Here is a 26,473-nt window from a genome sequence, read left to right as displayed (position 1 = left end):
ATGAGGAGCCCAGGGAGGAGGCCGTGGCCCCTCAGAACGGAGCTCCCGGAGCCTGCAGCCTCTCACCCGCAGGCAGCTTTCTTCTTGGAGTGTCTTCATTCCCAGATGAGGAACGGGCAGGCCCTGGGGTTTGTGAGTGGCTGTTTCCTCCAGCGAAGCCCCCAAAGATGCTTTTCCCCTGCCTGAGGGTCCCTGCTTGTACATCCTTTGAATCACTTAAGAGGGGCCCATAGGTTGGACCCCTGAAACCCACCTGGTCAAGTCTTCAGGTTCTCGCCCAAGGCAGGGCCCTCCCCTCCTCCCCCAAGCAGCACATGAGCCCTGTTCAGGGACAGCAGAGCCACCAGCCCAGGACCAGACCTGCTGCCTCTGCGGACCTCGGCAGCCCTGGTCACCTCCCGGCTCTGGCAGGACAGGTGCAAACTCAGTGGTAAAGGTCCGTCCTGATTAATGAGACAAACCCACACCCATTCTCCTCCTGATTACTAACTTCAATGGTCAATTTTATTACAAAGAACTGTATCAAAATATACAAGTCTGTTTAAGAACAACCAAGAAATGCAGCTGTTTAAGGGACAAATGAGAAGCAGGAGCTTCTCCCTCCTGCTGTCCGCTGCAGGGGACGGCATCCTCAGGGCCACATTTTCCACAGGACGTCCTTCTGAATAATTTAAAGGGCAAGTCCGGCACATTACAGGTCTTCGCGGGTGGGCAGCTGTGGCGGCCTTTCTCCTCCTGTGCCTTCTGTCAGAAAACAAGCATAGGTCGTCAAAGCTGAGCACAAAGGGCCCTGGGGACGAGGCCTTTCCCAGGACAGCAGTGGCATGTGCAGGGCCTGTCCGTCCAGTCCTGGCTTAAGGCCCCGGACGCAGCCATCCAAGGGCAGCTCGGAGACCCCCGTTTCCCCCAAAGCAGATGAGAGATGAGGCAGACGGCATTTCAGAGCCACCACACTGCTGTGGGTGCGGAGGATACGGAGTTGGGAGCGGCAAGGGGTTCCTTGCAGCCTGGCAGAATAGGAGCCTGAGCAATGGTGGTGGGGGGGAGGAGGAAAAGGGGACTGAGGGTGGTGCGGGGAGGGACGGGCCAAAGGGAACCGACAGAGGGTGGGGGGAGGGAGGGGCAAGAGGGGACCGAGGGGGTAGCAGGCAGCCTTGTCTTCTGGCCTGTCCGCCTCTGCCAGCCCCTCAGTTCTGTCTTGCTGTTGCTGTTGCTGCGATGCTTCTAGATGTGGAATTGCTTTTATGTGTCCTGCTCAGGAAACAGCTTCTGGAATCTGAATCATGCCGTATTCATTCTGAAAAACCCTTAGCCAATATCTCCTTGAACACTGCTTCTTTCCCACTCTCTATGTTCTAGACTTCTGTGAGGGCTGTCACGGGCAGATCTATGTCCCCCAAAACACGCTGAAGTCTTTACTCCCAGTACCTGTGATTGTGACCTTGTTTGGAAATAGGGTCTTTACCAACGGCCAAGTTAACACGAGGGCATTAGTGACTGGTGTCCTTACAAAGAGGGGAGGTTTGGACAGAGACAGACACCCACACGGAGACCACGTGAAGACACGGGGAGCAGGTGGCATCCCCAGGCGAGGACAGAGGCCCAGAACAGACGCGCCCGCCCAGCCTCCCAAGGAAGCAGCCTGCTTGCGTCTGGGCCTCTGACTTCTGGCTCCTGTGAGAGGCACATTTCTGTTGCTGGAGCCCCAAGTTCGTGGTTCTTGGTAAGGCAGCCCCAGGAAACAGGTATGGGGGACTTGCTTGCCCTCCACCACTTCCTGCCTGTCCCTGTCCTTGTGGCACCCTGGGCAGCCTCCCCAGATGACTTTTCCAGCTCCTTAGCTGCCTCTTCTCCGGCGTCTGCTCCTCTGTTCATCGCCCGCTGAGGTCTGAGCTTCAGAGACTTCCCCTTTCATCGCCTTAACTTCCATTTGAGCTGTGAACCTGGGGCTTCATCCTCAGGAAGCCGGTACCTCTCTGCGCCAAGTGTGCCCACACAGGTGTTATGCACCTGTCTTCCGGGAATCCCCCTCTCACCATCCCAAGGCCATTGTCTGTGTGGATTTCAGACCAAGCAGCCAGTCTGCGTGCAAGCCCCGCGGCCCAGGGGAGGGCAGCCTGTGTGGAGAGAGCCGTGCCACTCACCAGCCTCTGTCGGCGGCACACAGGCATCTTCCGTTTCTTCGAAGCCGTCAGGACACACGCAGACGTAGCTCCCTGGAGTATTGTAGCAGTTTTCGTTTTTCCTCACACAGGCTTTTTCTGCTAGTGAGCACTCATCCACATCTAAAATTAAAAGACTCCGTTTTAATAATTACTTCACTTAGCAGATGCGCAGCAGATTATAAAATTCATTCATTCAGATTCATTCACATAAAGAAAGCACAACGATGACAAACGTCATGTTACAGAAAGGAGCAAAGGTCAGGAAAGGCTTCAAGAGGGCAGAATTTCACGTCTCAAAGTTGGGCCCTCAACTGGTAGAAAATGCAGAGAAGAGACCTCCAGGTGAGGCCGGAAGGCCAGCATGCACCCAGGAAGCCCACTTTCTTTTCCTTTTTTTTTTTTTTTGAGGCGGAGTCTTGCTCTGTTGCCCAGGCTGGAGTGCAGTGGTGCGATCTCCTCTCACTGCAAGCTCCACCTCCCAGGTTCACGCCATTCTCCTGCCTCAGCCTCCCAAGTAGCTGGGACTACAGGCGCCCGCCACCACGCCTGACTAATTTTTTGTATTTTTAGTAGAGATGGGGTTTCACTGTGTTAGCCAGGATGGTCTCGATCTCCTGACCTCGTGATCCACCCACCTCAGCCTCCCAGAGTGCTGGATTACAGGCGTGAGCCACTGCGCCTGCCCAGGAAACCCACTTTCTCCACTGGGTTCCAGCCATGCCCAGGTTCACCCAGGTAGCCCACAACCATGGCAGGCCTGGCCTTGAGCCTCGGGGCAAGCGCCACCCAGGAGCTGGAGGGAGAGCAGAGGTGCTGGACCTGGGGAACGAGGCCACTAGCGACAGGCTGGTGCAGCAGCGCCATCCACACCAGGGTCAGCCATGCAGAGCCCGTCCCCCACCCCCACTGCTTCTGCATCTCATGTGGACCTCAGGGCGAGTGCACAGTGACCCTGGGGGAGCCGCGTCTACAGGACGGGTCTCAGCTGCTTCCCATCCCTGGCAGCACCTGCTGGGGCCATTCACATCATGGTCCCTTGGGAAGGGTCCACCTGCGTCCAGCACAGACCCCAGACCCCGTCACTGACCTGCACACTGTCCGCGCTCCCTCGAGTAGCCAGGGATACACTCTTTACAGTTTCCTGGGCCTTCCCCTGTGCAGCCCACACAGCTGGAGTCACACTCTGCAACAGGGAGCCAGCGTCAGACCCCGACACACACAAGGCACCAGTGCCGGCAGGATTTGGGTTTTCTCCCCATTCATCACTAAGTGACTTCATAACAATCTGTCTCTGTCTCCCGGCAAAAGCACAGACTCGCGTCCTGCTGTGCAGCAAGTGCTCCCGGACAGCCATGGTGCAGACCACCTGGCTTGGAACTCTTTGGGAGAAACTGGGTGCTACAGAGATTCTAGAAACAAACCAACCTCCAGCTTGGTGACCACTGGTTTGCCAGCCTGCCAGGAGCTTCCTAAGAATAACCAGAGCCTCTCGCACAGCTTCCAGTACAGTGGCTCACTGAGGGACCCACTGTCTGCACTCCCAACAGTGAAAACTGCCTGGGGCTGTCACAGACACGGGGCAGAGGCGGCCTCCTTCCTGCTGCTGGGACTGGGGATCAGCACAACTTTTCTGGGGCACTATGGCCCTAAAAGACACATTCCCTTGACTGAGCGATTTGAAAATTAATCCAAAGAAAATCATAAGGAATGTGAAAAGTTTTACCTTCAAGTGTTCACAGTTTATAACAGTTGAAAAATTGTTATGATGTAAACGTCCAGCAATAGACATTGTTGTGAAAGTATGAAATAATGGCTCCAAAATCATTAGCATGATAGAGAAACCACAGGATGCAGAGATGTTCACAGCAAGCTGCTGGGTGGAAAACACCCGACAGGCGCTGCGGAAAATCATGCAGGGCACGTTGCAGGGGCGCTGGGGGGGCACGAGCAGTGGAGGCACGAGCAGGGTATGCTCTCCAGGGAATTTGTGGGTTTTTAATTGTTTTCATCTTACTTGAATTTTCTGATTTTCCTGCAGCAAATACCTATGACTTATTTTGCCACACTAAGTGTTCTCAGCGCAGGCAAGATGTATAGAAGTAATGCTAAGAAGTCATAAATGAATGTTTACAAAGGCAGCGATGAAACCCAGCAATGAAACTCAGTGATGAAACCCAGCGATGAAACCCAGCAAGGCCCCGGAGTGCGGACCCGCCCGCCTGGCCCACCTTCGCATGTGTAGGAGCCGTTGGCGTTCTTACAGAACTGTGCAGCACTGCAGGGAGGCGTCTCGGCCGCACACTCGTCCACATCTGGAACAGAGCGGCACAGCTGTGAGCGGCCCAGGACAGCCTGGCCAGAGAGCAGGGGAGGACCGATCATGGCCTGACACAGCCCATGGCCAGGGCCGGCTGCGGAAGGGCAGGGAGGAGGGCAGCCCCTGAGGGGGAGTCATCTCAACTGCCATCCTCGGAGGACCCACGTGGCAGGGGAGGGGATGAGGCGATGGCCAGGCCCTGTCCTTAGACACTCAGTGCCAACCGGGGCAGGCGCCCCATGAGGATGGCGACACATTGTGTGACGGTGAGACAGTGAGCACCCCCACACCTCATGCCCCCACACCTCATGCCCCCACACCTCACGTCACCTCACGCCCACACCTCACGCCTACCCCACCTCACGCCCCCGCCTCACGCCCCCACACCTCATGCAGGCGCCCTCCTCCACCCCAGGGCCGCTCCTCACCCACACAGGCGCCCTCGTCCAGCACCCAGCCCACTTCGCACTCGCCACAGTCTCTGTTGGTCAGGCCTGAGCACGTCTTGCAGGACTCGTCACAGGCTGGAAGGCAAAGGCGGGCCTGGGTACGAACCCCACTCTCAGGTACCAGCTTGGGGACAAGGCTCGTTTAAAAGTGAGGAATTTAAGAGGGAAAAGCAACAAGGGGTTTTCAGTGCTCATGAATTTAAAATTCTCAGCAAACCAGGACTCCAAGGAATTTTTAATAACCTGGAGAGAAGGCAGCTATCCATACTCTGGAGTTGTAGCCTGGCTGGGTGTGCGTGTTCCGGCCACGGATCCACGCGTGGCCCACGCCACGCCAACATTCAAGAGACAGACAGCAAGGGGGGTAAGAATCGGAGAGGCCAGTCCTGACTGGCGATCCACAGGTCCGTCTGCCCAGAATAGCCTAGGGGCTGCCGGCCAACCACACACTCATGTCCGAGACACCCAGAGTTTTCCTACACATCAGTGACAACCAGGGAGAAAACGTCCTTTGGAAAGATGCCACTCATAATGGCCTGCAGGGATTTGACAGATGCTGCTCTCTGGGCCGGTGCGGGGCCCACACGGCACCTCCAGGACCTGTGCACTGCATGGCCCATCACAACTCAAGGTCGGGGCGTACCTTGAACTAGAGAGAAAGGTGAGTAGCTTCTCCCTTCTGAGGGCTGTTACGGGACAAGAAGTGCCCCTAACAACCTCTGCCTCTATCCTCTGACGTTTTCATTCATCCTTCTGGGCCCCCGAAGCTTCCCTGGACATCTGGGGTTAAAAGGTCAACAGGCCCCTGTTCCCATCTAGGCAGGCAGCTCCAGCAAGGGGCTCTTGTCATCCCACCTCAACCCCGGGGCCAGCGCAGGCATAGCCCGTACCTGTGCAGATGCTGTGGGTCTCGTTCCGGAGCGAGCTGAAGTAGCCATCCATGCAGTCTGTGCACAGCGGGCCCTGGTACCCCACGTGGCACTGGCAGGACCCGTCACCCTGTCTGCTCCCATCTCCGCTGCAGTGGCCATTCCCGCTGCAGGGCCTCTGGGATCCGCCCTGGCACGCTTTGGGGGACACAAAACCAGGCTCAGAGCACACCTGGTGGTGACCGGTGGGGTGTTCTCACACGGAGAGAACGCACGGCACCCAAACCCTGTATGATTCTGAGGACGTACATGAGCCCGAAGGCTTGGAGTGGGTGTTTGGGGAAACTGATGTCCTGGGGTCTGCAGGGCTGGCCGTGGATCACCTGAGTGGAGCAAGCCACAGGCTCCTGGACTTCACCACGGCCATGTGCTGCATGATGACGTTTAGGTCAACAAGGGACCCTGCATAGCACAGCTGTCCCCTAAGATGATAATAAAGCTGAGCGGCTCTTATTGCCTAGTGACATCACAATATGTCTCACTACCTGTTCTATGTTTAGATGTGTTCAGGTGACACACTCTTACCACATGCCAAATGGCCCACAGTACTCAGGACCCTCACGAGCCGTGCAGGTGTGCGGCCTGGGAGCAGCAGGCCCTGCCAGGCAGCCTAGGTGCAGAGCGGCTGCACCATCTAGGCATGTGGAGTGTACTCTGTGATGTTTGCACCATGACAAAGTCGCCTAATGACGCATTTCTCAGAACACGCCTGGTCGTTACACATGACTGCACTTTGTGTGGCTTTGGGCAGCCTCAGCTGAAACATGGTGATGGGGACACTGATGCGTCAGCTGCGGGCACTGCAGGGAGAGTGTGAACATCAGCTGCGGCCTCCAGTGCATGCCAGGGACAGCAGCAGGGGCTGGCAGAAGGCTGATGGTGGGCGGGTGGGGGGTCTGAACCTGAAACTTCCGCTACCTGATCCCGCTTGACCACGTGATTGGTTTTTATAAACAGTAAACTGTGACTTCAGTTTCAATGCACACTTCTTCACAGAAGAGCCCTGTCCCGTGGCACCCATTGGGGCTCAAGGCCATGCGCCCAGCCTGATAGACACCCAGTGCCCTGGGCTCTCTGCAATGGCAGCCACAGAAGGTGTGGTGCGGTCACCTCTGTGCACACAGAGAGAAGTACCTGGACAGGTCAGTCAGGACAGACTCTCAGGTGAGTGGACTCAGCTGTGAACAACCTAAGTCTGTGAACCCCTGAATTAATAGCACAGCTGGGATGACATACTGAGTTTTACGCTAAAGCGTGAGGTTAGTGGTGAGGCTGCAGCCGGAGGGTGCAAAGTGCTCCAAGCCGTGTTGGGGATGGGGGAGGCAGCCATTCGGCAGGGTCCCAACCCTACAGAAAGCTGATGTACCCCAGGTCCCCTCTGTGCTTTTACCTCCCAAGAATCATGAGAAGAAGAGGGGAAGTGACGTAGGAGATGGGATTTCCCTAAGAAGAAACGCACCGAGACAGTCGGGACCGTAGGTTCCTGGAGAGCAGCACACTTTCAGTGTCTTCACACAAAACCACTCGAATAAGTCAGGATATTCGCTCTTCCTGAGGATGGAGGAAAACATTCACTGAATCCCAGCAGACACAGTTCTTTAAAACAAACATGCAGCTGAATGTAACATATGCTCTAGAGTATTGTAAGGTCCAGGAAACAAGAGTCTAGGTGTGGACAGAATCTTCTCGTTAATTTCCTGGTTTTGATCGTTGACTCTGGTGATAAAAAACGGTAATGCAGGGGTAAGGTGGGTGCGAGGCAGGTGGGAGCTCCGTTCTGTTCCTGTACCTTTCTAAGTCTGAGGTTATTTCAAATTCTAGCTTGGAAAATGAAAAGTATCTTCTAAGAGCTTTTAAGGCACTCACAGCTGCAGCCACCAGGCCTCCAGGTGCTCCTCCTGCGCCTCTAGCATCTGGTTGCATTCGAAGTCGCTGCTCTCGCACAGCCCCTCGAGGATCTCCAGCAGGCGAATCTCGCTGAAACACAGGCCCACACGGGCCCACCGTCAGCGCCTCCAAGGCAGTGAAGAAAAATCCGAACCAATACACCAACCTGGGTGCAGGGGCCAGGGGGCCAAGACTCCGGGCACAGAGAGTAAGGGGACCCCACTGTCAGGGGAAGCCAAGCGGTTCGCACAAGTGGGGCTGGTGTTCCAGTTTACATTTTGAAAAGCCACTGTCTGTTGAGGGGGTAGGGACCAGAGCAGAAGCTGGAAGACCAGAGAGGGGCCAGCCATTAGTCCTCAGGCAGAAGCCGAGGCGACTCGGACGGGTGACTGGTGCCTAGGGGGCTGTTCTGTCTCCCTGTCATTAACACAGGCACCAAAGGCAGGACACGGCTTCCCAGGACAGGGACAGGCCAAGACCCACAGGGGTGCTCCACAGCACCCACCTGGACTCGTACTTGGACAGCGTCTTTTCCTCCCAAGCTGTGTTCCCGCCGCCAAAGTTCTTCTTTGCGGTGTCCACCATCCCCTGCGAGGAGACAGTGCCTAGTGCTTGGTACCACCTGACCCCGGGCCCAGGGTGGGGGCGACCCCAGGTCGAGGGTGAGGGAACTCCAGGCCCACGGTGGGGTCGACCCTGGTTCCACGGTGGGGGTGGATCCGGGTCAAGGGTGAGGGGGACTCCAGGACCACGGTAGGGGGACTCTAGGACCACGGTAGAGCGACTCTGGATCGACGGTGAGGGGGACCCCGGGCCCACGGTGGGGGCGACCCTGGATCCAGGGTGAGGGGGACCCCGGGTCCAGGGTGAGGGGGACCCCGGGTCCAGGGTGAGGGGGACCCCGGAACCAGGGTGAGGGCGACCCCGGGCCCAAGGTGGGGCGACCCCGGATCCAGGGTGAGGGGGACCCCGGGCCCAAGGTGGACGACCCCGCCCGGCCCCTTCCCACCTGGTTAAACTTGTCCACCAGCCCCCGGCACCGATGGCAGGGCGTCGGCTTCTTGGCGGCCTCCGGCGCGGGCGGCAGCAGCAGCAGAAGCGGCAGGAGCCCCAGCGCGGCCCGGCGCGGCAGGCGCATGGCGGGTAGCGCTACAGGAAGACGCAGCCGGACCTCCAGGTCCTGCGGCCGTGCTGCTCCGGCCTCCCGGCCGCCCGCCCACCCGCTCCGAGCCGCGCCGGCCGGTCCCCCAGGCTACTTGACGGCGCCGGCGAGGCCCCGCCCCTCCCGCCAGTCCCGCGCCGCTATTGGTCGATGGGACCCGCCCCGGCCTGATGTGGCCCAATCCGAGCTCGCCACGAGAGGCGACCAATGGGAAGGCCCCGGATCAGCGTCCGCCCGGAGGCTGGGGGCGGGGCATGCAGTTCCGACCCCGCCTCCCGCACCCCGCCCCTCGCGCGCAGCCCGTGGCGGCCATCTTTACTCAGGGCACAGAGAGTCTCTGCCGCCGCAGCGGCCGGGGCTGCGGTAGCCACTTTAGATTCGGGCAAGGACTTCGCTCTGTTCTGTTTCCGCCGTCCCGCTTCCTGGCGAGGCCGGCCCAGGCAGCCGCGCTTCGAAGGACGCCGCCGGGAGCTGCGGAGGTCAGTGCGCGCTGCCGCGACCGGGGCCTTCAGGCGGGCGCGTGGCGAGACCAAGGAGGAGGCGGGCGAGGGCGCCACCCGAGCTGCCGCTGGCGCTGGATTCCTGAGTCCTCACCGCGCATGTCCACGCGTCACAGCCCCGTGCTCCTTACGTGGGGCTGCACCCCTCACTTGGGGCCGGGCTCCTCACCTGGGGCTGGATCTGTCACCTGGGGGCCGGATCTCTCACCCGGGGGCCAGACCTCTCACCCGGGGGCCAGACCTCTCACCCGGGGGCCGGGTTCCTCACCTGGGGCTGGACCTGTCACACGGGGGCCGGACCTCTCACCCGGGGGCCAGACCTCTCACCCGGGGGCCGGGTTCCTCACCTGGGGCTGGACCTGTCACCAGGGGGCCGGACCTCTCACCCGGGGGCCGGACCTCTCACCCGGGGGCTGGACCTTTCGCTTGGAGCCGGGCTCCTCACCTGGGGCCGGACCTCTCACCTGGGGCTGGACCTCTCACCCGGGAGCTGGACCTCTCACCCGGGGGCTGGACCTCTCACCTGGGGCCGGGCTTCTCACCTGGGGCCGGGCTTCTCACCTGGGGCCGGACCTCCCACCTGGGGCTGGACCTCTCACCCTGGGGCTGGACCTCTCACCTGGGGCTGGACCTCTCACCTGGGGCCGGGCTCCTCACTTGGGGCTGGACCTCCCACCTGGGGGATGGGTTTTTCACCTGGGGGCTGGACTTTCCAGCTGGGGCTGGGGTCCACTCAGGGTCTCTGGGGGCTGGGGATCTGCATTTCTACAGGCGCTTGAGGTGATGAACACTCGCTCATGTTCAGGAACCCCTGGTTTAAATTAGGAGAAATAAAACGTGCAGCGTCTGGATTTCAGAGAACTCCTGCCTGTGGAAGGAAGGAGTGCAGATAACACTGCACATTAAAAAAAAAAAATTAGTAACATCTGATTTGACCAGTTTCTTTTCTTTTCTTTTTTTTTTTTTTTTTGAGACAGAGTCTCACTCTGTCGCCCAGGCTGCAGTGGTACGATCTCAGCTCACTGCAACCTCCGCCTCCCAGGTTCCTGTGATTCTGCTGCCTCAGCCTCCTAAGTTGGGATTACAGGCACCCACCAACAGGTCCGGCTAATTTTTGTATTTTTAGTAGAGACGGGGTTTCACCATGTTGGCCAGGCTGGTCTTGAACTCCTGACCTCAAGCGATCTGCCTGCCTCAGCCTCCCAAAGTGCTGGGATTACAGGCATGAGCCATCATGCCTAGCCTGATTTGATCAATTTCGGTAGAGGCCTTAAAATCTGGATTGATGGGGACAAGAGGGTCTTTGCAGGTCATTCCCTAATCTGAGATGCCATTGTTCTGTAAACCACTGTTTTAAAGTGTCATGGCCTGGGCCCGTTTTAACCTGTGGGTGCTCCCGAGGTACCCGTCACTTAGATTAGCCACAGCTGCTGCCCAGCTGCCCAGCAGAGTGGGCTAGTGCAGGACAGTGTCCATTCACCCTCGCCCGGTGCGGGGTTCATCGTGGTTTTCGTGCTTGCTGGTGTCGACTTGGTCTTCCCGTGCTCCTGGAAGAGAATCCAGACTCACCCTTGGTCTTCTCATGCCTTCAAAAGTGAGCTGTGCTGGTCATCAGCAGAAGGCACACCTTATTGGGTCCGAGGAGGTGCTGGGGGCTTGCCAGGAGTGTCAGAGTCAGCATGTAATGTTTTCACCCCACAGCTGAACTCTTCCTTGCTGGGGAAATCCCCTGGGTGGAGAGGTATGGAGTGGGGTTGGCGGGGACTGCCTATGTCAGGGGTTCCTGCCAAGCAGCACTTGCTGTGTGCACCTCCCACATCTTGGCACATAGATGCTCTCCATTCCGTTTTCTTTTTTATTTTTGTAGAAATGGGGTCTCGTGATGTAGCCCAAGTTGGTCTTGAACTCCAGGCCTCAAGCAATCCCCCCCATGTCAGCTTTCTGAGTAGCTGGGATTATTTTTGTGGAGATGGGGTCTGGCTCTGTAGCTCAGGTTGGTCTTGAACTCCTGAGTAGCTGGAATTACAGGCATGAGCCAGCACATCCTGCTTGCTTCCTATTTCTTTTTTTTTTTTGAGACGGAGTCTGGCTCTGTTGTTCAGGCTGGAGTACAGTGGTGCGATCTTGGCTTGCTGCAACCTCTGCCTCCCAAGTTCAAGCAATTCTCCTGCCTCAGCCTTCCAAGTAGCTGGGATTACAGGCGCACACCACCATGCCCAGCTAATTTTTGTGTTTTTAGTAGAGATGTGGTTTCACCATGCTGGCTAGGCTGGTCTTGAACTCCTGACCTTGTGATCCACCCACCTTAGCCTCCCAAAGTGCTGGGATTACAGGCGTGAGCCACCGCGCCCAGCCCCTGTTCTTTAAACTTATTTTTTTCTCTCATGATAGTGAGAGGAGCAGGAAGTCATGTGTGAGTGTTCTGTCGTCCCCTCTGGAAATCAAAGCACGAACATATTTTTTGTTTGAGATGGAGTCTCACTTGATCGCCAGGCTGGAGTCCAGTGGCACAATTTCCACTCACTGCAACCTCTGCCTCCCAGGTTCAAGCGATTCTCCTGCCTCAGCCTCCCAAGTAGCTGGGACTACAGGCACTCGCCACCACACCCGGCTAATTTTTGTATTTTTAGTAGAGATGGGGTTTTACCATGTTGGCCAAGCTGGTCTCAGTCTTTTGACCTCGTGATCCACCCGCCTCAGCCGCCCAAAGTGTTGGGATTACAGGCGTGAGCCACCACGCCTGGCCGTTGGAACATATTTTTATTTTATTTTATTTATTTATTAATTTTTGAGATGGAGTCTTGCTCTGTCGCCCAAGCAGGAGTGCAGTGGCACAATCTCGGCTCACTGCAAGCTCCACCTCCCGGGTTCACGCCATTCTCCTGCCTCAGCCTCCCGAGTAGCTGGGACTACAGGCACACGCCACCACGCCCAGCTAATTTTTTTGTATTTTTAGTAGAGACGGGGTTTTACCATGTTGGCCAAGCTGGTCTCAATCTCTTGACCGCGTGATCCACCCGCCTCAGCCTCCCAAAGTGCTGGGATTACAGGAATGAGCCACCGCTCCCGGCCGCTGGAACATGTTTTCAATAAGTACGTGAGCTGGTGTGATGAGATCCCCGTGTAGGAGTTTTTACCGATTTCTTCTTCGGCAGCCTTGTTGAGTGCCTACTGTGCGGCAGGCTTTGCTGATTCAGCAGTGAGTCCACCAAGCAAGCCCTGCCCGCAGGATGAGTCCAGCAGGGGAGGTGGGAGAGAGGCAGCCTTCAGGCCACAGCGGCTGGCCTCTGTCCTTGGTGCTGAGGCTGCACTGGTGGGAAAAATCATCCAGCATCAAAAACCCCCCACCGTCAAAAAGCTTGTGTCTTAGCAAGTGGGAGACAGCTGAGTGGGCCCTCCCTCAATTAGTGATTCCTAACCTAGTCCTTCGACCTTTCTCTTTGTTTGATACCAAGTTTTTTTTAAATTTTTTATTATGTATTTATTTATTTCTGAGACAGAGTCACGCTCTGTGGCCCAGACTGGATCTCAGTGGTGTGATCTCGGCTCACTGTGGCCTCAGCCTCCCAAGCAGCTGGGATTAGAGGCACGCGCCACCATGCCCAGCTAATTTTTGTGTTTTTAGTAGAGACAGGGTTTCACCATGTTGGCCAGGATGGTCTTGATCTGCTGACCTCGTGATCCACCCACCTCAGCCTCCCAAAGAGCTGGGATTGCAGGAATGAGCCACCGCACCTGGCCTCAGGTTTTTATGTTTGGCAAAGGAAAGAACTGCATACTATTTTAGTCGTAAAATTATTAAAGCTGTTTTTTTTCTTTCTCTCCACCCCCTGCCCACGATATCAAATAGGGTTCCTCTTCCTTCTAATCTACAGATTTTCCTTTGGTTGCCATCTTTGTAGACTTCTTAACTCTCCGTTTGATCAAAAGATAGTTTTGGCTGGGCATGGTGGCCCACGCCTGTAATCCCAATACTTCGGGAGGCCAAGGTAAGAAGATAGCTTGAAGCCAGGAATTCCATACCAGCCTGGGCTACAAAGCGAGACCCTGTCTTTATAAAAAATAAAAAAACTTAGCTGAGTGTGGTGACCCACACCTGTAGCTGCGGCTACTCAGGAGGCTCGGGCAAAAGGATCCCAGGAGTTTGAGGCTGCAGTGAGCCATGATCACGCCACTGCACTCCAGCTTGGGTGACAGAGTAAGACACTGTCTCTTAAAAAAATTTTTTAAAGTAGTTTTAATAAATGGTAAGCCCTAGGGTTCTCTCTCCCTTTGCTTCTGGCCCTTCTGGTTTGGATTGAATAAAATCAAACCTGTTTTAAAAGAAGCCAGAAACATGAAGAATTTGTCCCCTCCCCTCTCTCAGTCTCTCACATGTAGCAGCTGGACGTGTTGCTGGCCTCTCAGGAAGCTCCGTGCCACGGGCCCCTGAGGTTGTCCTGTTAGTGTTTGGGGGACCCATTGCCAGTCTCCCCAGGCTCACATGCAGGCTCATGGCCAGTGTGGTGCCACCTTTGGGAAAGCCGGCCATGGCTTCTCCCAGCCCCCAGGGTGGGGTTCGGCGCAGGCGTCCACAGCCCCATCCCACCATTCCTGGGATCGGGGGCTTTGATGGCCACTCGAGCCCTGTGTCCCAGCAGCTGTACTATGTTCAGCTTCTTGCCCTCCTGGGGCCCCTGTCCACCACTCTCCAGCTTGGTGCTTCCCACCCAGCTAACCAGCAGCCCTCAGCCTCCCATTCCGTCTTCTTCAGCCAGTTCCCTTGGGGCCGAGCCTGGGTTTTGCTGACTCTCCTGCCAGATTTAGACTGGCGGGCAGGGGCCATTTACCACCCTCCATCGCCCTCATGGCCCAGGCCTGGTCAGACTGAGGGTTCTGTAACTGAGGTCCTTCTCCCCAGAAAAACATTCACAGAGCTGGAAGTGTCAGATCACTGGTTACAGTATGAAAGCTTCTCAAGTGTGATTTTTTCTCTGAACTTTCCATCTTGATGTGTTTTCAGATTTGTAGTAGTGCGACTAAGACAATAGTTCAGAGATTTCCTGCTAACCCTTTACCCGGATCTCCCAAACGTGAGCGCAAGCATGACTTTCGAACCTCAGGAATCTGTTTCCACTTTTCCAGCATGCACGGAGTGGCAGTGCTAACGGCTGGTGTCTCGCACGGTTGGCCTGTGAAGGTACGTGAAGCTGAAAGCCTGGAATGGCTGGAAAGGGTTCATCAGGCAGGCGGCCCCTGCTGCTGGGGCTGCTGGTGGCCGTAGCCACTGTCCACCTGGTCACCTGTCCCTACACCAAAGTGGAGGAGAGCTTCAACCTGCAGGCCACACATGACCTGCTCTACCACTGGCAAGACCTGGAGCAGGTAAGGGGCTCCTGCTGTCTTTGGGGAAAATCTCATGTTACCAGCTGGCAGGGCCCCGGTGCACTGACCTGCCCTTCTCCTCGCAGTATGACCATCTCGAGTTCCCTGGAGTCGTCCCCAGGACATTCCTCGGGCCAGTGGTGATCGCGGTGTTCTCCAGCCCCGCCATTTACGTGCTTTCGCTGTTAGAAATGTCCAAGTTTTACTCTCAGCTAATAGGTAAGGGGGTCTTCAACAAAGGAGGAGGGAGTGAGGGACTGTGGTGTCATCGGGTGCCCTCAGCGAGGCCGCGGTCCCTCCTGCCCAGGAATGCTGTCTGTTACAGTCTTGCCTGCCCTCAGTCACCGTGGCATGGCGGCTCAGAGCAGGCGCTCAGGTCAGGCCTGGGACGTCTGAGCCAGCCCCTCTGTGCTTCCACACTCTTGACTGTGAAATTAGGGGTGACGGCAGGTACAAGAGAAATGCCGTCTGCCTGTGAGGCAGCTCTCGCCACCTGAGCCTGCTGCTCCTGCCTCACCTGGCGAGCCCCCATGGGGTCAACAGCCTTTATTCCTGCAGAAGCAGCACCATTTGCCTTGGGGAACGTTACAAACAGAAACCTCACATTCCCAGAGGCCACCACTGCAGGGCCTGTGTGCAAATCCTGGGTCTTTCTCTGTGCCCACATGAGGACTTTAAAAAAAAAAAAAAAATTAGAGCGTTTTGTACATATTGTTCTGAAAACTGCTTTTTTTTTTTTTTTTTTTTTTTGAGACGGCCTTGCTGTGTCACCTAGGCTGGAGTGCGGTGGTGCAGTCATAGCTCACTACAGCTTTGAACTCCTGGGCTCCAGTGATTGTCCCACCTCAGCCTCCCACAGTGCTGGGATTACAGGCATGAGCCACCACGCCCAGTCACACAACCTGAGTTTTTAAAGTCAGCAATCACCACTTTTTCATTTCAGTACACTTTTATTGCTTTTAATACCCAGACATGCTTCCAGCAAGTCAGTCCAGCTTGCGTGGAGAGCTTTAATAAGCAGCATGTTCCTGGGGAAGGAGCAGTTCTGCTTCTTGAAGGGGCAGATTGGGAACGGAAACCCACCACGGCACGGGGACAGCTGGACAAGCCGTGCATGTCCTGTGGAGGTGTCAGGGAGCCCCCGATGGGGAGGAGTTGGGGGCCAGGAGCCAGGGAAAGGAAGTCCACAGGCAGTTCCAGGGCTGAGTCCACATTCCCCTGGAACCTTCTGCTTATTCCAGGGGTGGCAGCGAGAGGTTGGGAGGTTGGGCAGAGCTGGGCGGACGCCAGCTGGACAGAACCTTGGAGGGCTGCAGCTTCAGCCGGTGAACAGGAGCCCACCCTGTGTCCTTCCTGATCCCATTAAGGTGACCTGGAATTGCTAGTGCCCCCCAGCCCCTGCCACAGGCCAAAATCCTTCCTCTCTGGATGAAGAGCACGTCATCCCGGGGCCGAGGCTGATCCCGGGGCCGAGACTGATCCCGGGGCCAAGGGTGATCCCTGGGCCGAGGCTGATCCCGGGGCCGAGGGTGATCCCGGGGCTGAGGCTGATCCCGGGGCCGAGGCTGATCCCGGGGCCGAGGCTACCGTTGTTGGGCATGGGGTTGAGATTGTTGGGCATTTGGGAAGATGGAAAACCAAGAGAAGAGACGCAGGGGATGGACCTGATAGGAAAAAGGGAAGTGGGGCTTTGCCAGGGTCTGTGAATTGTTTAAAAGCCCAGGGGAAATTCCAGCACCAAAAATACAGCAGCTGGAGCCAGACCCACTCGTGAGTATCAGTGAAAAATGTCCTATTAAGACATTCAGGCTGGGCGTGGTGGCTCACGCCTGTAATCCCAGCACTTTGGGAGGCCGAGGCGGGGGGATCACATGAGGTCAGGAGTTTGAGACCATCTTGGCCAACATGGGAAACCTTGTCTCTACTAAAAATACAAAAATTAGCCGGGCGTGTTGGCATGCGCCTATAATCCCAGCTACTCCGGAGGCTGAGGTAGGAGAATTGCTTGAACCCAAGAGGCGGAGGTTGCAGTGAGCCGAGATTATGCCACTGCACTCCAGCCTGAGCAACAGAGGGAAACTCTGTCCTTAAAAAGAAAAAAAAAAAAAGACATTTGCAGTCTGAATCCAGCAATCAGTGAAAAGAAAATGCCTGGTATGCACACGGGGTGTTCTGGGAACAGCAGGTCCAACACTCAGACATCTGTGGCCCCCTTGGCAGTGCCTGGGTATCTCTGCCCGTTGGCCCCCACAGCTGCCTGGACCCAGTTGCTTCTCACATGGGGGCTTCGAAGTCCCTCTGGCCTTCCGGAAAGTGGCAAGAGCCACCCAGAAGTTCATTTTTCTTCCTGTTTTCAGCCTCTCTTGCCAGCGGCTGGCAGGCCGGTCCACGGTGAGGATGTGTGGTCGGCTGGGTACTGTCCTGGGCACACCTGCCCCCTCACCGCCTCCTCATCAGACTATCAGCCCAGAGGTGGCTCCTGCTGTCAAATGGGAGAGGGGTCCTGACCCCCTTCCTGCCTGGGAGCCTGTGTTCCTGCCACGTCCCACCTCCTCATGGCTGCTGGTTAGAGCAAGGTCTGAGCCCGGCCCTTGCAAACATTGCCCCAGGAGATGCCACAGCCCGGTGGGGTCTCTGGTTTAGTGTAGGGCTCAGCTCATGGCACCCCCAAGTTGTGTGTCCTCCCTCATGCTTCAGAGAGCAGCCCCCACAAGGGTCCTCAGTTCCCGACAGGAGCACAGGGAGCCTGGGGCCAGATGTCTGTTTTCAACATGGAGACAATGCCCTCAAGGCTGCTTTGCCTGACGTAGCCATCAGCTGGCATTGCAGCAGCACAGAAAAATCCATATAGAAAGATCTGTGTAGAAGAATCCACACAGAAAGATCCACATAGGAGGACCCACATAGGAGGACCCACTGGATGCTCCTCCACTGCAGGCTCACGTGCTGTCACTGTCTTTGTTTAGTTAGAGGAGTGCTTGGACTCGGCGTGATTTTTGGACTTTGGACGTTACAAAAGGAAGTGAGACGGCAGTTTGGGGCCATGGTGGCCACCATGTTCTGCTGGGTGACGGCCGTGCAGTTCCACCTGATGTTCTACTGCACGCGGACACTGCCCAACGTGCTGGCCCTGCCCGTAGGTACGTAGCTGCCGGCCGGGCCGCACACCCGCGGTGCCGGGCAGGGGCTCCCCTGAGTCGGGCTGTGCAGCTGATGGCAGTGCCTCCCCCGTAATGGCCACTCCCCGCTGGGTTCCTCAGGATGGTCTGTGACCTGAAACCAGGCTCTTTGTTTTCCATGCTGGGTTGGGACACACTTCCTGGCCAACAGCATGGGTGCGGGGGGCGGCTTTGAGCGGTTTGTTTTCTGGGATATTTGTGTGGCTTTTATAATAGCAAAGGAATCACCCTTCACTTCCCTGGGTGTTTCCTGGGCCGGGTGGGCCCTGTGTCTTGACGAGCACCCTCCCGCGCTGTCTTGCAGTCCTGCTGGCCCTCGCGGCCTGGCTGCGGCACGAGTGGGCCGGCTTCATCTGGCTGTCGGCCTTCGCCATCATTGTGTTCAGGGCAGAGCTGTGCCTGTTCCTGGGCCTCCTGCTGCTGCTGGCCTTGGGCAACCGAAAGGTTTCTGTAGTCAGAGCCCTTCGCCACGCCATCCCAGCAGGGATCCTCTGTTTAGGTAAGTCAGTCGCTGTGGGATGCTTCTAACTGGATTTTGTTTTGCCTTGTTTTACAAAGGTCAAGAGAAATTTGGGAGGTTTTCATCCCCATGAAATAAAATGACCCTAACTTTAGCAGTGTTAAAGCATTTCGATCCTAAGCCCCCTGCCCGGGGGTCTCCAGGGGGCCTCACCCTGCGCCTTAGGAGCCCCTGTTCACTGGTCTGTCCCTTGTCCTTGGGCTGGGGGAGGCCACAAGAGCGGAGGGTGGCTTGTCCCTGCGCCAGGCAGTGGTTCTGGGCAGTGGTGTCCCCGACACAGTTGGTGTCTTTTTTCTTTTGTTTTAGAGATAGTCTTGCTCTGTCACCCAGGATGGAGTGCAGTGGCATGATCATGGCCCACTGCAACCTTGAACTCCTAGGCTCCAGCAATCTTCCCAGCCAGCCTAGCCTCTTTTATATGAAAGCAGCTTGTAGTTACTGTAGTGATGGGGGCTGCATTGTGGTGGGATGTTTACTGATGGCTGTGTTTGCGACTAAGAAACTCTATTTTATTTTATCAGGATTGACAGTTGCTGTGGATTCTTATTTTTGGCGGCAGCTCACGTGGCCGGAAGGAAAGGTGCTTTGGTACAACACTGTCCTGAACAAAAGCTCCAACTGGGGGGTATCCTTCAGTGTCCATGCAGGAGGGCGATGGGTGGGACCCCCAGCCACACCTCCTGGGCCTCCTTGGGCGGTGGAAGCAGCTGCTTCTCCCTTCTGTGCAGCGTGGCTACAGGGTCAGGATGGAGCCCCTCCTTCCCACTTACTCCTGGGAAATGCTGGCCATGGGAGGTGAGGTCCTGGCTGCCCTCTCTCAGTCCTGTGGAAACAGCCCTGCCCCAGATTACCTCAGCCTCTCCTCTGCTCCTTGGACAATCTGCTTTTTTTTTTTTTTTTTTGAGACCGAGTCTTGTTCTGTCACCCAGGATGGAGTACAGTGGTGTGATCTCGGCTCACTGCAACCTCCACCTCCCTGGTTCAAGCAATTCTCCTGCCTCAGCCTCACGAGTAGCTGGGACTATAGGCGCGCGCCACCACGCCTGGCTAATTTTTGTATTTTTAATAGAGATGGGGTTTTACCATGTTGGTCAGGCTGATCTTGAACTCTTGAATGCAGGTGATCCACCTGCCTTGGCCTCCCAAAGTGCTGGGATTACAGGTGTGAGCCACCACGCCCGGCCTGGACAATCTGCATTTAAAAAGCGCTTTCTTAGGAATTATGTCAAATGTACACGCATAGATGGAACAGCATAATGAATCCCCAACATGTGTGTCACCTGTGACCGTCTGTTTTGTTTTGTTTTTTTTGAGACAGAGTCTCACTCTGTCGCCAGGTTGCAGTACAGTGGCATGATCTCGGCTCACTGCAACCTCCAACTCCCTGGTTCAAGTGATTTTCCTGCCTCAGCCTCCTGAGTAGCTGGGATAACAGGCACATGCCACCACGCCTAGCTAATTTTTGTATTTGTAGTAGAGACAGGGTTTCACCATGTTGGCCAGGATGGTCTCGATCTCTTCACCTCGTGATCCACCCACCTTGGCCTCCCAAAGTGCTGGGATTACAGACATGAGCCACCGCACCCAGCTGACCATCTGTTTTTAACAGTGAAGAAAAGGGTACAGAGACCGAACGTTCCGTGGCCCTTGCTGCCTTGGTCCTGCCTGGAGGGGGCCCAACGCCCAAGTGGTATGTGTGCACCTGAGCTGTGGCCTGGGCTCTGTCTTTTAGGAGGGGGCCTGAGGCCTGAGTGGTGTCTGTGCACGCGAGCCATGGCCCAGGCTGCATCTCTCAGCACAACTGTCTTCAGGCATCTTCTCCGCCTTGACCTTGCCACCCAGCCCACGGGCTCATGCGTGGACAGGTGTGTGGCCTCCTTAACCCAGCCCGCAGACCTCCCCGCTGCTGTGGTACTTCTACTCAGCCCTGCCCCGCGGCCTGGGCTGCAGCCTGCTCTTCGTCCCCCTGGGCTTGGTAGACAGAAGGACGCACGCGCTGACGGTGCTGGCGCTGGGCTTCGTGGTGCTCTACTCCCTCCTGCCGCACAAGGAGCTACGCTTCATCATCTATGCCTTCCCCATGCTCAACATCACGGCTGCCAGAGGCTGCTCCTACCTGTGAGTGCTCTTTTTGTGACATGCATTTTTACGGTTGCATTGGAAACAGGTTCACGGATTTACTGTTGGGGGGATGTATGTGTGTGTTTAATGTTTGAAATAGGGTCTTGCTCTGTCGCTCAGGCTGGAGTGCGCCAGTGCGATCATGGCTTACTGCACCCCTCAACTCCTAGGGGGTTAAGCCACCCTCCTGCCTCCTCCTCTCAAAGTGCTGGGATTACAGGTGTGAGCCACTGGGGCTATTTTTTAAGATAAACACAGGGCGTGTTGAACTAGGCGCTTATGTCAAAAGAGGGTGACCCCAGTCCTCTCTCCTCCCTGAGGGCTGCATGGGATGGGACCGGCCTGGCGACGTGCTGACAGAGGGCTTTGCTCAGGTGATCTCTGTCTTGGGTTAATTTGGTGACTGGTCCACATACAGTGATACACCAGTGGTCCCAGTCTCTGTCATGGGAGAGGGATACTCACACAGGTAGCAGCGGCAGAGGGCAGGGGCAGCCAGGCCTGGGAGGCTCTGAGGGCTACAGTTCAGGTAGAGGAAGGACGTTCATGGCCATCCTGACAGGGCCTCGGGGTTGAGGGTGTTTGTCAAGGCGGGTCATCTGGCTGGAAGAGGGGGATGGTGAGGGAGGTGCCTATGGCTGGGTGCAGAGGGCCCAGCGTGGCCCAGGCTCAGGGTCCTGCGGGGAGGGACTGCAGGCAGCAGGTAATGGAGGTGGAGCTGGGGGCCTCGCAGGGCCTGGGGAGGGCACTGCCTGGGCTGAGGGTGGGGTGGTCTGAGCGTGGCTGCCACTCAGTGTCACAAGCCTCAGGGAGCCAGGAGAGTCCATCACTGCTGGGCCCTGTGGGTGCTGGGGAAGGACCCAGGGCTCAGGCCCAGGAGAGTCCATCACTGCTGGCCCTGTGGGTGCTGGGGAAGGACCCGGGGCTCCGGCCCAGGAGAGTCCATCACTGCTGGCCCTGTGGGTGCTGGGGAAGGACCCGGGGCTCCGGCCCAGGAGAGTCCATCACTGCTGGCCCTGTGGGTGCTGGGGAAGGACCCGGGGCTCCGGCCCAGGAGAGTCCATCACTGCTGGCCCTGTGGGTGCTGGGGAAGGACCCGGGGCTCCGGCCCAGGAGAGTCCATCACTGCTGGCCCTGTGGGTGCTGGGGAAGGACCCGGGGCTCCGGCCCAGGAGAGTCCATCACTGCTGGCCCTGTGGGTGCTGGAGAAGGACCCAGGGCTGAGGCTGGCCAGCTCTGTGCCCGTTCAGAGCTTGCTGCCTTGATGGGAACAGGAGGCCAACTCAGGCCACACTGGGCATTGAGGGGCGGCAGGGCTGCAGGCTGGGAGGGCCGGGGCCTGAGGCGTTGAGAGGCGCCCACTCTGGCTGGAGAGGAAGCCCCACAATGCGGTCCCTGATCTCAGGCAGCGGTCAGGTGCTTTCCCGTGACACTTGTTACAGGGGAGGGGACGGTGCCCCCTAGCTCCGACTGCCCCGCACTGCCCTCGGGCCTGGGAGCTCCTCTGGCTGCCATGACTGTTCCTCGCTGGGGGTTCCTCCGGCTGCCGTGGCCGTGCCTGGGTTGGGGGGCTCCTCCGGCTGCCATGACTGTTCCTCGGTGGGGCCTCCTACAGCTGCCATGGCCGTGCCTGGGTTGGGGGCTCCTCCAGCTGCTGTAGCCGCGCCTCAGTGGGGGCTCCTGGGAGCTCTGCCTCTGCTTTTCTGTGCCTTTGGCTCCCTCTCGTCTCAGGGGTCGGCTCAGGGCTGGAGGAGGAGCAGACCCCAGCCCGAGTCATGGAAAAGAGGATAGGAAAGACGGGGAGGGCAGCGCGGATGGATTGCATTCGGTGACAGGCTTTTCCAGCAGGAAGAAGAACCAGTGTGAACTGGACCCAGCTCTGCTGAAACCAAAGGCAGGAGTGTCTTTGAGGCCTGGTGTGCTGGACGTGAGAGGCTCCTGCATGCAAGGGCCCCCGCTGTGCCAGTCGGCCTTATCCGGAGGAGGACAAACTTGGGGCGTCCCAATGAGGGGGTACAGGGTAGAGCAAGGCCCCCTCCGAAGTCAGGTCCTCAGCCCGCCCCCCCCGGGAGCAAGAGCAGGCCGTCTCCCCCGGCGTCAGGGCCCAGGGCCTTGAGACAGTCCTGGGGGTGGAAGGTTTCTGATTGCGAGCTCTCCGCAGTGACTGCCCACTCCAGGTTTGGGCGGGAACGAAGGGTGAACGCCCTGGCAGTGCTGAGGTCTTTGGGGCAGGCACTTAGGAGGCTGCGGTCATCCTAGGTGGGGCCTCGAGCTCAGAAACCGCACCAGAGATTGTTCAAGGGTGCAGTAGTCTGCTCTCGCACTGATGTAAAGAAACACCTGAGACTGGATGATTTATAAAGAGGAGGCTTCATTGGCTCGCGGTTCCGCAGGCTGTACAGGATTGGCTCACGGTTCCGCAGGCTGTACAGGATTGGCTCGCGGTTCCGCAGGCTGTACAGGATTGGCTCGCGGTTCCGCAGGCTGTACAGGATTGGCTCGCGGTTCCGCAGGCTGTACAGGATTGGCTCGCGGTTCCGCAGGCTGTACAGGATTGGCTCGCGGTTCCGCAGGCTGTACATGATTGGCTCGCGGTTCCGCAGGCTGTACAGGAGGCGTGGTACTGGTGTCTGCTCAGCTTCCGGGTTGGCCTGGGGAAACTTTCCATTATGGCGGAAGGCGAAAGGGAAGCAGGCACGTTTTATGTGGCCAGAGCAGGACGAAGAGGCACGGAGGAGGCGTCAGCCATTTTCAAACAAGCAGACCTCTCGAGAACTCAGTATCAGGAGAACAGCATGGAGGGGATGGCGCTAATCCATTCCTGAGGGCTCCACCTCCATGACGCAGTTACCTCCCACCAGGCCCCACCTCCAGCATTGGGGATCACAATTGGACATGAGATTTGGTGGGGACGCAGATCCAAACCACAGCAAAGGGCAGGGCTTGTGGAGAAGAGGGCTCCGAGGAGCCTGGTGGGTTTGGAAGAGAGTGAGTGTTGATCAGGGGTTCAGGGCGTTTAGACCAGGGTTGGCAAGCTTTTCCGTTAAGGACCAGCTAATAAAGAGCCTCATCTTCGTGGGCCACATGGTCTCTGGCAGCTGCTAACTCTGCCCTAGGATCCTGAGATCGGCATAGTCGATCGTGAGAGAACCGGCGGCGCCCTGTCCCAGAGAGTTCACTCACAGACCTGCTGGGAGTGGGCTTGGCCGCGTGGGTGGCACTCTGACCTACACAGTCACTTGGGATTGTTTGAAAATATTTTTTTAGGCTGGGCGCAGTGGCTCATGCCTGTAATCTCAGCACTTTGGGAGGCTGAGGCGGGCAGATCACGAGGTCAGGAGTTCAAGACTAGCCTGGCCAACATAGTGAAAGCCTGTCTCTACTAAAAATACAAAAATTAGATGGGCGTGGTGGTGGGCAGCTGAGGTAGGAGAATCACTTGAACCCAGGAGGCGGAGGTTGCAGTGAGCCGAGATCGTGCCACTGCACTCCAGCCTGGGTGACACAGCGAGACTCTGTCTCAAAAATATATATATATTTTAAAATCTCATCTAAATTTTAAATTGGCATCTTGGGTAGAATTTCACAGACAATTCTTGAGACAGTATCTTAACCACTTTTACGGGTTACTTACTCTGTTTATTTGGTGGTGAACTCTTTGTTATGACTTGGTGAAGTTGAACAGCAAGTTATGCTCCTAGTATGTTTTGTAGGTAGATTAATTTTATTGTCACCACGTTCTGCCTATGATGTGCAACCATTCTTTTTTCAGGCTGAATAACTATAAAAAGTCTTGGCTGTACAAAGCGGGGTCTCTACTTGTAATCGGACACCTCGTGGTGAATGCCGCCTACTCGGCCACGGCCCTGTATGTGTCCCATTTCAACTACCCAGGTGGCGTCGCGATGCAGAGGCTGCACCAGCTGGTGCCCCCCCAGACAGGTGGGTGCTGGGGGCACTGCCTGGGGACTGCTGTGGCTCCAGCTGCAGGGCTGGGCTCTGACGGCAGGCCTGGTTTTCCTAGATGTCTTTCTGCACATTGACGTGGCAGCCGCCCAGACAGGTGTGTCTCGGTTTCTCCAAGTCAACAGTGCCTGGAGGTAGGATCCACAGACAGCACGACCCTCCCAGAGGCCATGTGAGGGCCCCTTGGGGGCGGGGGACAGGGCGGGGGGTGGGGGCCCTGGGCAGGACCACCGGCTTTCGTCCCACAGGTACGACAAGAGGGAGGATGTGCAGCCAGGGACAGGCATGCTGGCGTACACACACATCCTCATGGAGGCGGCCCCTGGACTCCTGGCCCTCTACAGGGACACACACCAGGTCCTGGCCAGCGTCGTGGGGACCACAGGTGTGAGTCTGAACCTGACCCAACTGCCCCCCTTCAACGTCCACCTGCAGACAAAGCTGGTGCTTCTGGAGAGGCTCCCCCGGCTGTCCTGAGGGGGACCAGGCAGCCCTCAGCAGCCACAGGCCTTCTGGGAGCTGTTATCGCTAGCAGTTTCTGACACAATTCCAGCACAATTATGACAATTCAGAGAAGCAAGTCAAAGGACTGGGCACCTGCCTCTGACAGACACCAGACCAGGGCCAAGGCCTCCTCCACAGCCTCACCTGGGGCTTGCAGCACCAAAGAACGAGGGGCCCAGGTCTTGTTGGCACCCTGGGAGCCACTGCCTAGGGTGATGGTGGCCAGCTCAGGGCTTCCTGTGGGTGACTGTCGCCCAGACCAGGTGCCATTCATGACTAATCAGGAGCAGCGGGCTCACCCAGGCACCTGTCTGCCAGGAGGCCACGCGTGTCCTGCCCACCCGGGGGGAGCTGTATTTTGGCAGCACCCCATGCCTGCTGCCCAAGGGCCTCTTGGGGCACCTAAGACAGCACCCCCTCTCAGGGGAGACCATGGTGGCCCTGGCCGCCCCACCCCCCCACCTGCTGCCACCACTGCAACTTTTGTAATTCACAGGCATCCCATCTCCATCACAGATAAAATTTCAGGAGATAAACACATTCAAAAAGGAATGAGATAAAAAGAATAAGGCAATAAATGTTGATTGGAACCTCTCAAGATTACAGAAAATAATGAGAATGAAATTTTAAAAATGTTTCCTATGTGATAACTTGTCACAGGTGACTATTCCAGGTGTTAAGGTAAAGGGACAGCTTGGTGCTGTCAGCTTCACTGACCATGCATTTATAAAGCACCAAAGTGTGTGTGATGCTGCTGGGCACTGGAGACGGGACTAGATGCTGCTGCACACGTATGCACACACCATGTACACACGCACACACACCACACACGCATGCACACAGTGCAGAAGTGCACACACCATGCATACACACTACACACGCACACAATGCACACGTGCACACACCATGCATACACACCACACGCAGTGCACACGTGCACACACCATGCATACCACACACACATGCACACATGCACACAGCAGGCATACACACCACACACGCACAGTGCACACACCACACACATGCACACATACAGTGCACACGTGCACACACCATGCATACACACCACACACATGCACACAGTGCACATGTGCACACACCATGCATACACAGCACACACATGCACACATACAGTGCACATGTGCACACACCATGCATACACACCATGCACACAATGCACACGTGCACACTACACATGCACACATACAATGCACATGTGTACACCATGCATACACACTACACACATGCACACATACAATGCACACGTGCACACAGCATGCATACACACCACACGTATGCACACTGCACACCATGCATACACACTACACATAGGCATACATACAATGCACACGTGCACACACCATGCATACACACCACACACATGCACACAATGCACATGTGGACACACCA

At 56.8% G+C, this 26,473-nt stretch overlaps 2 protein-coding genes across 7 annotated transcripts; one reads left to right on the top strand and one right to left on the bottom strand.

Moving 5' to 3' along the window:
• Positions 1-482: 482 nt before the first annotated feature.
• On the bottom strand, positions 483-9,026 carry CRELD2 (cysteine rich with EGF like domains 2). Of its 4 annotated transcripts, XM_054469713.2 has the most exons (11): positions 8,757-9,018; positions 8,253-8,335; positions 7,727-7,837; positions 7,320-7,411; positions 5,822-5,998; positions 5,175-5,321; positions 4,911-5,006; positions 4,394-4,477; positions 3,253-3,348; positions 2,145-2,285; positions 483-744 (listed from the first exon to the last, which is right to left on the bottom strand). In XM_054469713.2, the coding sequence occupies exons 1-11, from the start codon at positions 8,883-8,885 to the stop codon at positions 692-694; spliced, it is 1,209 nt and encodes a 402-aa protein (XP_054325688.2). In that variant the 5' UTR covers positions 8,886-9,018; the 3' UTR covers positions 483-691. The 4 variants fall into 4 exon arrangements, with proteins under 4 accessions (XP_054325688.2, XP_054325687.2, XP_063519065.1 ...); XM_054469712.2 differs by lacking the exon at positions 5,175-5,321 and having other exon boundaries at positions 8,757-9,026; XM_063662995.1 differs by lacking the exon at positions 5,175-5,321 and having other exon boundaries at positions 483-1,976.
• A 158-nt stretch (positions 9,027-9,184) lies between these two features.
• On the top strand, positions 9,185-25,661 carry ALG12 (ALG12 alpha-1,6-mannosyltransferase). Of its 3 annotated transcripts, XM_054469710.2 has the most exons (10): positions 9,185-9,388; positions 14,534-14,773; positions 14,860-14,992; positions 17,740-17,913; positions 18,257-18,451; positions 18,994-19,097; positions 20,367-20,590; positions 24,366-24,535; positions 24,618-24,693; positions 24,808-25,661. In XM_054469710.2, exons 2-10 carry the CDS (start codon positions 14,612-14,614, stop codon positions 25,034-25,036), a joined length of 1,467 nt encoding a protein of 488 aa, XP_054325685.1. In that variant the 5' UTR covers positions 9,185-9,388; positions 14,534-14,611; the 3' UTR covers positions 25,037-25,661. The 3 variants fall into 3 exon arrangements, with proteins under 3 accessions (XP_054325685.1, XP_063519063.1, XP_063519064.1); XM_063662993.1 differs by lacking the exon at positions 17,740-17,913; XM_063662994.1 differs by lacking the exon at positions 18,257-18,451.
• The last annotated feature ends 812 nt before the right edge of the window (positions 25,662-26,473 follow it).

Source organism: Pongo pygmaeus, chromosome 23 (genome assembly GCF_028885625.2).
Source record: "Pongo pygmaeus isolate AG05252 chromosome 23, NHGRI_mPonPyg2-v2.0_pri, whole genome shotgun sequence".
Taxonomy (NCBI): Eukaryota; Metazoa; Chordata; class Mammalia; order Primates; family Hominidae; genus Pongo; species Pongo pygmaeus.
Note: the sequence above shows the minus strand (reverse complement) of the source record. Positions and strands in the feature narration are given on the sequence as shown.